General features: G+C 40.0%; 1 protein-coding gene across 1 annotated transcript in view; it reads left to right on the top strand.

Moving 5' to 3' along the window:
• RALGPS1 (Ral GEF with PH domain and SH3 binding motif 1) overlaps positions 1 to 13,485 on the top strand; it is a 100,862-nt gene that overhangs the window by 55,764 nt on the left and 31,613 nt on the right. Inside the window, exon 10 of the mRNA XM_026860236.1 lies at positions 12,415 to 12,552. Coding sequence (XP_026716037.1) covers positions 12,415 to 12,552 — 138 coding nt within the window. The remainder of the gene's footprint in view (positions 1 to 12,414; positions 12,553 to 13,485) is intronic.

The following is a 13,485-nucleotide window of genomic DNA, read 5'->3' as shown; positions in this document are numbered from 1 at the left end:
CCCGGGCAGCGCCCGCAGCCCCGGCCCGCGCTGCCCGCGGCGCTCCTGTCAGGGGTCGGCACCTGCCCGCGAGGAAGGAAAATCGATTCGACCAACTTCAAGCAAGCGCTTGAAAGAGCCCGGTGCAGACTGAGCATCCATCACTGCCTGAGCACCAGCGCGGGCTTCAATGTTTGCTGCTGCTTGTGCTCCTCATCGGAGCACGTTCCCCGGTGGATGGCTCAGAATTGCCACAACTTCCTAGAACCTTTCTTAGAACTTGCTATTACAGGACGTTCTGTGCGTAGAAACTGTACTTTGGTTATTAGCTATCACCTCTGGTTTTAAAAATCATCTTTTGAATTAATGTGAAATTTGTCTTTATGACATATATTTAATTTGCTGGGAATCTTGCAAAGAAATAATCAAATTTGAAACTCTGCAATATAAAAATGTTCACTTTTTAGCTACTTTTTATCAACAGTTTAGCAAAACAAACTCTTATTTCACTATCATTGCATATCATGGCCATCCTTAGAAAGCCGTACCATATAGAAGTCATGTATTTGTAGTTTTTCGAGCGGTTTTAAAGATCTTAGGGTTTTGAAGAAATGGGGGAATCCAAAATGAGAACACTTAGATTAATCAAAGGGCAAATAAAAAGGTTTAAAGATACTGCATTAAAACAAACTCTGGTTTTGTTCAAGTTAAAATGTGGACCAGTAGTGGCTATTCTAATAAAAAATTGCTTCCATCATGAAAGTGAATGTCTGCTATGTCAGAAAAAAACCCATCAAAATATATTACAGCCATAATTCTGTAGTTCTTAGGCTTTCTAAGTTTCTTGTACCTTTACTGTATGGCCTGGGATTCCTGCAGGGAAGGTTACTGCCCCTTAGTTACCGCTGCGTTATCATTATTTTCCAGTTGAACTGAAAAGCTTACTCCTTTCTGTATCTGAAGAGAGAGACACAAAATCAGGGACTGCGGTGGTTCTTCCAGTGCACTAGTTTTACTGTTAAGAATCTGGTTTAATTAAACCAGAATGTGATAATTCTATTCAGTTTTTGACAGATCTACCAATACACCCATTAAATTTTCTTCCAACTCACATACGATTCACAGTCCTTCATTTCCAAGGTGCTTTTCCAGCTCACAGATGCCCGGAGCTGCTCAAGGGCAGGGAGCAGGGAGTGGGTTGCCCCGAGTGTTTGCCAAGATATCGGGGGGCTGTTTTCTGTGCAGATCAGTGTCTCACATTGCTGTCAGACTGCTGACAGAGCCGGGAAGGTGATTCCCGGCCTACATTACTGCTTGAGTATTCTCATTTTAAAATGAACATCTTCAGATCCTTTGCTTTTGTAGGATACAGGTTTCTAACTTGCTGTTATGCCCCAGAGCACCCAGGTTCTTGGAAATACAAGATTTCCCGAGGATTAAGTTCTTTATTTAGGGCCGTATTATAGATATAATCCGTAACCAATTTTAAACTCCTTAGGTATACTTAAGATCCATCGATTTTAGGTTTAGGGCACTTCAATGACTAAAAATTCTACCAAATGAAGGAGACTAAGTAGAGACTTCTCTTGTAATGTGTTCTTTAGTCATTCATGTTCTCTTAAAGATGATCGCCTTGTACATAAAAATATCTGAAAGATCAATTAGAACCAAACCCTGTTTCTTTGAGGGTCCTCTTTCCTGAATAAGAAACAACATATTATTACACAGATCAGCCTTCTGATTAAGTGCTGAGTGCTTCTTTTGTCTTTTTAAAGCCCTCTAAATGGCCCGTTCCTGGAAACTTTTGTATATGGGTCATTCCAAATTGTGTATGACACAGCTGCCTCATTTCTTGAGTCTGTTGCAGTTTTGTCCATTGGGAACAATAAAGTTGTGCCAATTTGACAGGTGTCAGGGAGCTCTTACTTGGATGTGCCAAGTGCCTGCAGGGTGTCCCGGTTGTTAGGATAACGTTCGGTGTTTGCCATTTGGGAAGGATTGGAAAAGAAAAATGGGATTAGCCTTGTGTGGGCATCCTGCTCGGACCAAATGGTGATGCCTGTTCCCTGGACTTGTAATACTATGAAGTGGAGTTCATTGCTTTTGTTAAAGGCTTTAGGCTGCATGATGTGATTTTCAAAACATTTAATAGTTGTTCCATTTGCTTTTTGTACTGAGAATCCAAGAGATCAGCTTATATTTAAATCCATGATTGGAGAATAACAGATTCTACTAATAGTAGGATACTAATAGCCGTTTATTTCTGGCTGTGAAAGTGTCTCCACCAGAGTAATTCAGTCAGCAAGGAGTGGTCTGATGTTAGATTTGGCTTTGAGAACTAGTGAAAATACTGTAGAACAGCTGGTCATAGAAGTTAATTTTGAGTCAGTGGTCAGAAGCTCAAGGTAAGCAAGATAGGTAAGAACATGCCAATCTTAAAAAGGCAAACTGAGAAATCAAACTGGTTAGCTTTTCAGACAGTTGCTGAATTCATTTGCCACAAGAGGTTTTGAAACAAAAATTAATTTTTTTTAAAGTGTCTGTGGAGGAATAGCAGGAAGAAGAAGAAGTGGACAGATTCAGAGAAGAAATGTTTTAAAGAAAAAATACCACCCAGACACAAAAGTGTTTATACAAGATCTGTCTCAGGAAGTCCCTAAACCACAGCTCGCTGCTGACAGGAAGCTACATCTGGAAAACAACTATTGTACCTTTGCCTTTTTCCTATTTTTTTTTTAAGCATTCTCTGCCTTCTGACACTGGATAACATACATTTTAAAATGTTGAAATCAATCACTACAATATTTAATCTTCTATGATATATTTTTCCTGATTTATGGGAAAAGCATTAGGAAACAAGTTGGGTTTTGTGGAAAAATGAAAAAAAAAGCCCAAACAAACTGGCAGTACTCTTGAGAAAATCGATCTATTGAGAGGGAAAGCTTGTGAGGAAGCTCCAGACAGCTTCAGAAATTTTTAAGCTGTTTCAGTTGTAAGAGAATGATTTGCACCAGTCTGAGGTGAATTTGGGCATAAATTCCTGAACATAATTCCAGCTGATTTACTGGTAACTTTTTCTTTCATACACTGATACCTTATTTTGAGAGTTGCTTGGTTTATGCCACACTTCTTTGTTTGGTTTTCTGCATTGGGCTTCATTGCTACCATGACAAATCTAGAATGATTAATTTCAGTGATGCATTAGGGTGAGGTTACTCAGAAGACACCAAGGGATTGTTTCCTTCTTTTGGTTTTGGTAAAGTTAAGTAGGAAGCAAAAATATAATTTTATTTCTTTCATTAAACATAGATGAGAGGAATGGCTGAAGGTGAGTTAGTTGAGCTAAGCAGGTTTCTTTGGTGTTCCAGGTGATGGTGACTTTCTGAGAAGTCTCAGATGTTTACAGACACTCCTGAGTGGCCTTTTGGATTAGCAGCCCTGCTTCTAAAAGGTTTTCTTTTGAGGTCACCAGTGTGCTTGAGTGAGGAAGAGCAAAACTTTATATAGATCAGTGGCAGTCTTTGCATGAGATGCAACATGGTGGTAGGCTGCTCAGCTGAGGATTTGGTGTATCAAAATGTAAGAAAGAATGTCTCTTAGGAATCTTTTATTTACTCTGAAGCAATTTAAATCAATCATCTGTCAAACTGAAATGTGCTTCAGGCTCAAATATCAGCTGGCTGTATGAATATTTCCTCACTTCTTACAGCTCCCATTAACAGGACTAACTGGCACTAAGCCAGGTCTGGATATGTAGTACACTTTGTGTGGCCCTAGTAAGACCAGAAACAATTTGATGAACCACCCAAGGGAGTAGCTTGAGGAAGCTGTCTTGGAAAAATGTATTATTGTCGATTTGATGCATCATTTTTGTTTATGTAAGTCTCTGTTAAATGTTGGTGTTCACTGATATTGATTGCAGCTTTTCTGTAACAAAACACATGCACTCTGTTAGAAGATTCACATTTCTTATTCCTTGTCTCCAAAAATTTGATTTGGATTTTGACTAACCTAGACCTCCAGACCAAAAGGGGTAGGCTAGTATTTAATTTCTTACTTAGATTATTTAGTGCTGTACCTGTAAATTTTGTGAAGAGAATTTTGATTCCTTCTAGATACATGCATCAAAAGTAAAATTAATTTCATTGTGTTAGGAAAGAATATATTCTTGGCCTGTGCAGCTGTCTTGTTTGCATATGCTAAAATGATTCCCCATAGCATATGTGTTTTACCTAAATACATGTTTTACAAATAGCATTTTTCACCTTCATAGTACTGTAAAAAGTAGATTATTTAGTAAGGGCATGACCTGCTGAAATATCTGTCACAACCAGTATTCTCTCTCCGGTGTCTGTCGGCGTGCATATAGTACAGTACGGAGGCCAGTTCCATGGCCACATCATCAGGTTACAGAGGATGGGAAAAAAATCACACAGAAAAGGGGCCTCTGCAGGTCATCTGGCTCAACCTCCTGCTCAGTGCAGGCCTAACTCAAGAACTGGATTAGGTTACTCAAGACCTTGTCCAGCTGAGTTTTGTAAACCTCCAGAGATGGTGATTTGCAGCCTTTCTGGGCAATGGTGTAGTGCTCGACTCCTCTTAAAGTGATTTTTTGGGGGTGTTGTTTTGTTTTGTTTTTTCTTTTCCCTATTCTGGTTGGAATTTCTGTTGCTGCTGCTTGTGTCAGTTGCTTCTTGTCCTGTCACAGTTGGTCTCTGAGGAAGAAAGGGGCACAGGCTCCTTTGTGTTAGGGCAGCGCCCGCAGCCGGGCTCTGCGCCTCTGGCCCCTTCTCTCCTCCAGGCAGCGCCGGTTCTTGGGCCTGTCCTGCTCTCTCAGAGCTGCTGCTCCCGGCCCGTGCTGGCCCGTGCCCGCCACCGGGCCGCAGAGGACGGCGCAGCAGTGTTGCAGGTGCGGTCTCACCACCCGAGTAGATAGAGGAAACATCTTTAAAACCTTTTTGCAATGGAGCTGTATTCCGTCTGGTTGCCACCTCTGTGCACGTAGTGACACTGCATTTTGCAAGAGACGCTACCGAGCAACATCTCCTGCCATCTGCGTGTTATGACCTGCCTTGAAAACACAGTTAAATTTGTAATGTCGCTTTCTTAAAAGTTATAGATGGCTATAGAGTTACTTTTCTCCTTGTAGGGCAGATTGGGGATATCTAAACAGTTGATGTATTCAAGCTAGCAGGCAGCTAGGGCACAGATAGGTGTTGCAGCTCCTGAGAAGGCAGAGGGAACTGAACCCTCTCTCTTTTCCTGAGCTGGGGATCGTTCATTCTTTCTTTCTTTAGGTACAGAAGGAACCAAAAGAAACAGGGTAATATAGGAGATGCTCTCGGCAGGGGGGATCAGTGCTGGAGTTTTGTTTTGATTTTTATTGAATGAATGCTTGATTTTGAAGATGCTCATGTCTTTCAAGGGACTTGTTTAGGAATAGTGTTGTTGCTCATTATATCCCATTGTTGAAGCTATTGCATATACTCATGTACATACTATAATGATGACAGTGTAATTTCCCTTACTATTGTTACCCATTTATAAAAACGTATTTGCTGTTACTGTGTTGGTTGGAACAGATCTTTTCATACTTTATGGGAGTGTTGTCTTTTATAAACTGATTTTAAATTGTGTTCTGACAGAGGTAACAGGCTGCAACTATTTTTACCTTTTTTTTTTTTTTACTAACTGTACTTAATACCAATTTTTGTTTGCAATTACATCATCTTCTTGCCATGAAGTAAAACAATTTGCAGAATGTTCACTTCAATTGTTGAATTATTTGGGGTTTTGTGTTTGATTAATGGAGATAGAGTTGTATATTGGAGCTAAATTATGCAGATCTGTGTTACTATATTGACAGAGTTGTTGGACCTATGAAGTACATTTGCCTGAATGATGCCTAGATTTCATTGAGGTGAATGCTGTCTACACTGAAAACTTACTGGAGCAGTTATTCCAGTGAATGTCTCAATTTGGATGTGATCATTTTTGAGGAATGCTGGGCCTGTAACAGTCTATCTGTTCCAGAGCAAATATTCCAAAATAGTTTGTCTATGCTTTCCAGGTATAGACAAGCCCAGAGTGGTAATGTGGCCCTCCAGCCCTGTTTTCTGCTTCTGAAACCAGAAAAGAGAGAAACTGATCTTTGTATAGGAAACATATGCATCTAGCTGTATACTTTTATAAGCTCAATTTTGCTTATATCTCATGATAAAAGAGATTGCTTGAAGTACTTGCCTTGAGGTTAAAATCCATGTCAGTTGTCTGCTTGCACGTGCATGGCCTTGCTGCCCCAGATTGGCCCTTATACTCGCCGTACTCCAAAGTGTCCTGCAGCAAGGGACGTGCAGGCGCAGGCCAGCACCCTCCTCACCTCTGCCACAGCGTCACGCCTGCGAGGGACCCCTGGGGATCCTCTGGCCCAACCTCTGTTGAAAGCAGGGCCATAGGTCACATTATCCAGGCTCTTATCAAAGCCAAATCTTGAATATTTCCAGCAAGGGGAGTTGCACTCCTCCTCTGGGGAACCTATTCCAATATTTAATTGTTCTCACAATGAAAAACTTTTGCCTGTATTGCAGACAGTTTCCCCATTTGCCTCTTGTCCTGTTGCTGTGTATCCTCTGAAGAGAGTATTCCCACCTTCTCTGTAGCGTTAGTGTGGATTTTGCCAATCAGCTTTGCTGCTTTAACAAGAAAATGTAGACAGAGTCGATACTCTGAATCCTTTCCAATGAAGCCATACAGGGTAACAGTTTAGAGATTCTGATTTAAATATACATACACAAATCTGCATCTGCCTCCCTATTGAAAGTCTAAATAAAAGAGGCCCTCAAGCCTAACAGGAGCTGAAAAGTTAATTAATTGTATAGTTTACAGTTTCAACATGAAAACAGTTGTGGTCCATATTTCCCATATTTCCATGTCAGGCTATTTCTGCTTTAAAACAATTTAAATAATTATTTAAAGTTCTAATTAATATATTTGTAACTTATTTAAGAAAGGCATCTATTTTTAAAGTTTTCCCTTTTCCTTATATGAGAATTTGTATAAGGAAAATTCTTTTCTTGATATGTTTTTAAGATGCTTCTCATTACTCTCTTTGAAGGACTGAAGTCATGTGGTTTGAAGCCGTAATTGTTTTCCCTTTCATGGAGATGAATGTTCACAAAACAACAACAAATACAGAAAATGTATCTTTCAGTTCATCCTTATGTTGAAGAAATAATGTTCCAGAAAGCAATATTAGGTGCTTCCCCTCATAGTAGCAACATCATTACAGGCATTGCTTTTACCAGTGTTTTTGGAAAAAAAGCTTTTGTGGTATTGTGAGTGTTCACACTCTCATTAGGCTGATGGTATGCAGGGGAAGGTGGCAGAGAATGGCAATTGCTGTTCTGGAATTTGGAACTGTGTATGTAAAAATTATACAAAACTTTTTTAATTGGGGGATTTTTTTTTTGTCTTTTTGACTTGACCTCGCTACAGTCCTTCATTTGTGCGTGTGCGTGATACTGGTGCTGTGTTCTGGCTGGCTGGTCTTGGACAGAAGTGATAAACCTGGTTGTAATCCCACTTTTACTTTCCTGTGAGTGATCCCATTCACTTGGCCACCGTGCCGGCAATACGTATTACAAATCACATGTTGTTACCTTGGCAGAGATTTCTCTTCAGTTGTTTTTAGAGTACTCCAAGTCCTACCAAGGTTAACCAGTATATACATTTGGTTTTGTAGAAAAATTTTCCAGCCTTTAGTCCATGGAAAATATCCAGTCTTCTTGAAACCAATGATACCACAAAACTGTTGGCTTTTCTGACTATGAGCTAATCTTCTAAGAATGGTGTCTTTGGTTTTACAGACTGCTGACTGTAGTGATTTGGACTTTCTACCACTTACTTAATTGATAAGTTGCTTTCTCTCAGTCCTCTGCTTTATTTAGTATGATACAACCACACTACTGTGTGTGGGAAAAGGCTTTCATAAGCATAGCTGACTACAAATTGGAAACATAATTTTGTCTCTTCTGGTTTTCCTATCAAACCAGTGTCATTATTTAACTTTTGGGGAGAAAAAGGGTAAATGATTACTTTCCATAGGTTGCCTTCTGTTATACATAGTGCCAGTATGTCTTGTAGCCAGTGGTTCCTGTACTGAAGGAATGCTCTATAGCTGGACAGAACAGATGTCCAGGTTACACTGCAGCATGTGTGTGTGTTCAGGGCCTTGTGGGTTGTAAATATCTCTAGAAAGTGTACGTGATAGGGAGACAAAACGTGTCACTTTTTTTTCCCTCCTCCTATAGCATGTGTTCGTGGTTGTCGCAGTAACAGTACAATTTACCAAACAAATGTGAAAGATTACTACAGTCCTTGATCAAAATGTTAAGCAAGAATAACAAACTGAAGTCCCCAGGCTAATCTGAAATACTTCCCCATCAGCTAATTATTCTTTGTTGCAACGTAGTGAATGTCTGACTAACAAAATTTCCATACAGCAGCTGTTTTCTAACTTATTTGCATTTGCAGAATTGCACAGACCCTTAGCAGAGCACTGTGCCCTGCAGTATGAGTCAAGTATACAGTGGAGGTGTGCTTTAACCACTTAATTTGGGGGGGTTTTAGCCCTACTATTTCACCAGATAGTTTTATATCCATTATAAAAAAGAAAAACAAACAAAAAAAAAGAAGACACAGTTGAGAATGATGAAGTTTTCAAGCTTTGTCTGCACAGCATTTTTACAGTCAGTTTTGCAACAGTGTGTATTTGTGAGACAATTGTAGGTACTGTAAATTTTGGATTACTGCTTGTGCCTGCATACTGTTGTAAACCCCCAAAAGAGATTTGAAATTCTGAATTGCTGAGAATAAATGGTGCTGCTATTTCTACAGGCTGCACATTGCTACCTATTTTATATAAGGAATTTAAACCCCACTTTTGATAAGTCTTGCTGGTCATAATATTTATTTTCATGAGGTCTTTCTGACAGGGAAATGCTCTCTCTCTCACTGAACTCGTGGAAAATAGAGGATAACAATAACTTGCCCAGGTCAAAGAAATCTGTGACAGAACAGAAAGTTTGAACCTGGGTTTTCTGAATTCCAGGCAGATGCCTCAAAAAACGGATTTCCATTTGTTTCTGCTACTGCAATTTAAAGTAATACCATCCCAGCTGTTCTCATCGGTATAACTTTTTACATGTCATCTACTGGACTGAAAGTATTTTGTCTTTCATAGCACATTATGTCAGTCTGTCTTAACAAGGAGCAAATCACACACCATAGCTGTTCATGAAAATTTTAAAGCTTATATGCTTGAGCTCAGCTTGATCAGAATTGGATGAAGCTGAATAACAACTGATTTCTGGAAGTTTGTGTTTATTTTTATTAAGATCATGTTGTTAGTACCCATCAGCTCCGGGGTATTCTTATTTAATATCTGCCTCAGTGCTATTTTCTTTTTCTCAGAAGCCTTGGGTACTGAATAAGGAAATAATAGGAGGGGCTTAACTGTGAATCAAGACACAAACATACAGACTTAGGCTTGCATCCTGCTGAACATTGAAGTTCTCCATAAATACTTTATCAATAAAATTTAGCCTTGGAAGTTGTTGTCTGGTGCATGGAGCGTCCAGAATGTGTGATCTGGGTAGTATTGAGTACAACGTTTCAAGGTCACTTTTTTGTTGTACTTCAGTTTCCCTGTCTTTAAGCTGTCGGTAATATTACTGGTTTGTTTGAGCTCTGCAATAAAAATTTAAGAGCTAGGTATTACAGTCCTACTTGCCAATTTCAAAATAATCGGTCCCCTTTACACAGTGTGATTTCCATTGATAAATTTAGTTCAGGATTATTTGGCCATGCTCTTCCTTAGTCTGTGTTATTATTTCCATGATACCATAAACTAATGAACACTGTGTCATCTGCATACAATATCCAGCTGCAAAATTAGTTCTAGTAACAATGGAGACAAGTCAGTATCACTGGAAAATGTCTTGCCTGTGGAAGCAGCTGCCCATGAGCTCACCCTCTGGAAAATATCCTGATGGCTTCACATCTTAGAGAGCTTTTTTCAGTGCACAGTAGCACAAATGTAAGCCAAGGTTTGAAAAGCTAGTGCTGTGTGTTTTCTTTGGCATATGGCAAGCCTGAGCCTTTCCTTTGAGAAGCGGGTCTTAAAGTCTTCTGCTGAAGGGAATAATTTAGTGATTCCTCTGAGCAAAATAAACTGATTCTCATCGATTCCTATTGTCACATCTTACATACAGAAGAGTACATAATGCCACTGCCCAGATGAAGGCTGGCAACACTTAAAAAAAATCATAAGAAACTAATCATCATTCTTGCTTTAAAATGAGGGAGGGAGAGGAGCACCATTGAAAAGACTCAGCTTAATATGTATTTACAAAGAATATGTTCTGTTACATTCCAGCGTGTTACATTCAGTTTAATTTTTCAGTGGCATCCATCAGTTTGGTTTCTTCCTGCACCCCAGTACCCCAAAAAGCCCATTTCTTTGTACTTTTATTATTTGTAATTTACAGGACTCATGCTACACACACACACACACACACACACACACACACACACCCCCTACTTTTTGTTGTTCATGTATCTCGTTGGTCCTTATCTGTGTATTGTCCTGGAAAATTTACTTATTGTCCTGAAGAAATGCCTACAAGTGCCAATACAGATCAAGAAGGTGTTTATACCCTTGCTATGAATGGGAATAGCTGCAAACTTGCTCAAAATAGCTAGAAAGTCGCTTTGAACCCAGCTGACATAAGGCATATTGCAGCGTAGAAGCTCTGAGCAAATAGAATTTTTACAGCCTTTACTCTAACTACATTTTGATGTGCCACTTGACAAGAGGAAACAGGGGAGAGCTGCTGTATGGAATCTAAATCTAGGTGGGATCTCCCAGTCACGGAGAAGGTGACTCGGACTGGTTTTACACCATGTCGGAGTGCTACGGAGCCATCCCAGTACTGTGGCAGTGTGGGCTCTTTCCCCCGTTCTGATGTGTAAGGTGCCTGGTCCACGTTGCAGTGTGTAAATGTTTGTAAAGCTAGAAGTCCTAAAATAAATTAATTTTTCACACACATGCAGAGCCTCTGTCCTCCTTCCCTGCATTCATACAACTGAAATACTAGTACTGATTATTCTCAAAAAAGGTGGGTGTTACTCTTCCTCATCTTCACTGAAATGCATTCAGTGAGTTACTGAAGTAAATCGGTGAGCATGCATTAGGCTTTCATAGTAGCTTTTATGAATTTTGCAAGACTGTTACAGAGTTATCTTTCAGGTTTCCAGAATTAAAAACTAAAACTTTCTAGGCAATCTCAATGATGACTCCATTTCGAACTTGATGATTGTGTATCATATGCCCTTCCCAGTCAGTATTTTTCCATGTGTTTGTGATTGCTTTCTAACTGTTCTAGGCCTGTAAAAGAAGCCCCCTACAAACCATAATGATATGTGTGAAACTGAATGGTGTGTGTTGATTAAAAGTAATTGAGAACCATTCAAGAAATGTTACGCTGTATGAATTCATTTCAGCCTTAAGCCTGCCTTTTTCTTTCTTACATAATTTGTAAAGGTTAGAGTACCATACATCAGACACTAACTCTGCAAAATACCTGCCTGCCAGACACTAGACACAGGTATATTTCTGATGATGAAGATAGCTGACATCTTGCGACGTGACTTCTGTATATAATATGCTTCTTTACCAACAAAAAATGACATTTTGTCTAGTCAGCCAGTGCTTTGGAAAAGCACAATACAAATAAGAACAATCAGCATTTTTGGCAAAAACAATAATCAGTATCTTTCTGTATTTACCGAGAAATGGAGGCTTAGGTAAACAACTATGCCCTTTTTTTGATTAAAAAATTCACAAATAAGACCCTTTTATTCATGTTTTTTTAAGTCGTGACATAATCACAACCTTTTGTCTTCTAGCAAATGCAGCCTGCAGCCTCAGCCAGAACAGGCACTACTAATCACTAAGTAGAGCCTAGTGGCAGGCCTAGGAGGCACCACAGCGTAGTGCTCAGCTCTGGTCGTGGTGGCTGGAGGCCCTTGTGCGCCGTCAGCTCTCTGCAGGCTGCCTGGACCACTCAGCGGCTCCTGGCACCTGCCACTTCCTTTTTCAGTGTCTTTGTGGTCCTGCAAGCGGCTCACTGTGGACATTAGGCTGTATAACTGCACATGAGCAAAATAGTTTCTGTCCTTTTTTAAGAAGTGTCACAGAACTCAAGCTCTAATTATGAAATTTTTCAAGGTACAAATCCAGAGCTCTCCATTGTTTAATGGTCCCAGACCACAGTGGGGGGTAAATAGTTGCTGGCTGTTACATTTGTTAAAAGTTATGCAATTATTTATGTTTGAAACACTTGATCAGTTGGTCGATTGATTTGTTTGTTTCAGGAATTTATCTCTTGGATTTAATCTACATTGATTCTGCATATCCCGCTTCAGGCAGCATTATGGAGAATGAACAAAGATCCAATCAAATGAACAATATTCTCCGAATAATAGCTGATCTGCAAGTCTCCTGTAACTATGGTTGGTAAATTTTGTTATACCTTTTAAGCCTTAATTAAAATGTCTTTAGTACAGCATTGTGGAAGTGGGTTTTGGCCCTTCTTAACAGCGACACAGGAGGTGAACATTGGTAGAGTTGAACGCTAGAAAGGGATGCAGCTTCCACTTCTGTGCAGTTTCACTTTCCTGATAAATTGGGCAGATGTGTATTCTAAATGGTGAGAGCTGGAACAGAAGTTGTGCAGAGTTGACTGCTACGTGTAGACTACAAATTGCATGCTTCCAAGTACAGCTATGGCATTTGGGTTATATTCTGTTTCCACCAGAGACAGTCAGAGAGAATATCTTCCCTTTGCAGCAGGTACAGTGTCTTTGGAGCGTGAATGTGTTCATTTCAGTGTCACTTCATTGTTAGTATCCTGATGACATGTCCCCCTCCTTAAATACATTATCGTAGAGGTGCAGCTGATTGGCCTGGCCTTGGCCTGGAGCCGGGGCAGCTTCGAGAAGCTTCTCCGAGGGGCCGGCGCTGTAACCGCCCCCGCCGCGCGCTCAAACCGGGGCAGCGACTGAGCGTCGCTTGTCATTGCTTCAGCTGAAACCAGCTGGAAAACCTTGTGAGCAGCTGTACAACTAAATGCATTCTGAATATTTAAATGCTACAGTTTTGGGGAGTTTTGACCAGAAAAAAATTAAATGTTAGATTGTGAGAAAATGAGGTGAGAAATGACTTGTGTATGCTTAACTATCCAGCCCCTGTCCTTTGTGGTCAACTTCGGTATCACAAAGTATTTAAAGGTAAGGACTAGGCATAATATGGTATGATTCTGAGAAGCTAGATTATTCAGCTGCCATGTTCTTATTGTGAGCTCTATTATTTTGAGTTTGAATACTCTGAATGACAAACAAACCTCATGATTTCACCGCCCCTTTCCTTTTACAGTTTGGCGGCTT

The sequence above is a fragment of the Athene cunicularia genome, assembly GCF_003259725.1.
Source record: "Athene cunicularia isolate RWA chromosome 17 unlocalized genomic scaffold, athCun1 chr17_part1, whole genome shotgun sequence".
Classification (NCBI taxonomy): Eukaryota; Metazoa; Chordata; class Aves; order Strigiformes; family Strigidae; genus Athene; species Athene cunicularia.
Note: the sequence above shows the minus strand (reverse complement) of the source record. Positions and strands in the feature narration are given on the sequence as shown.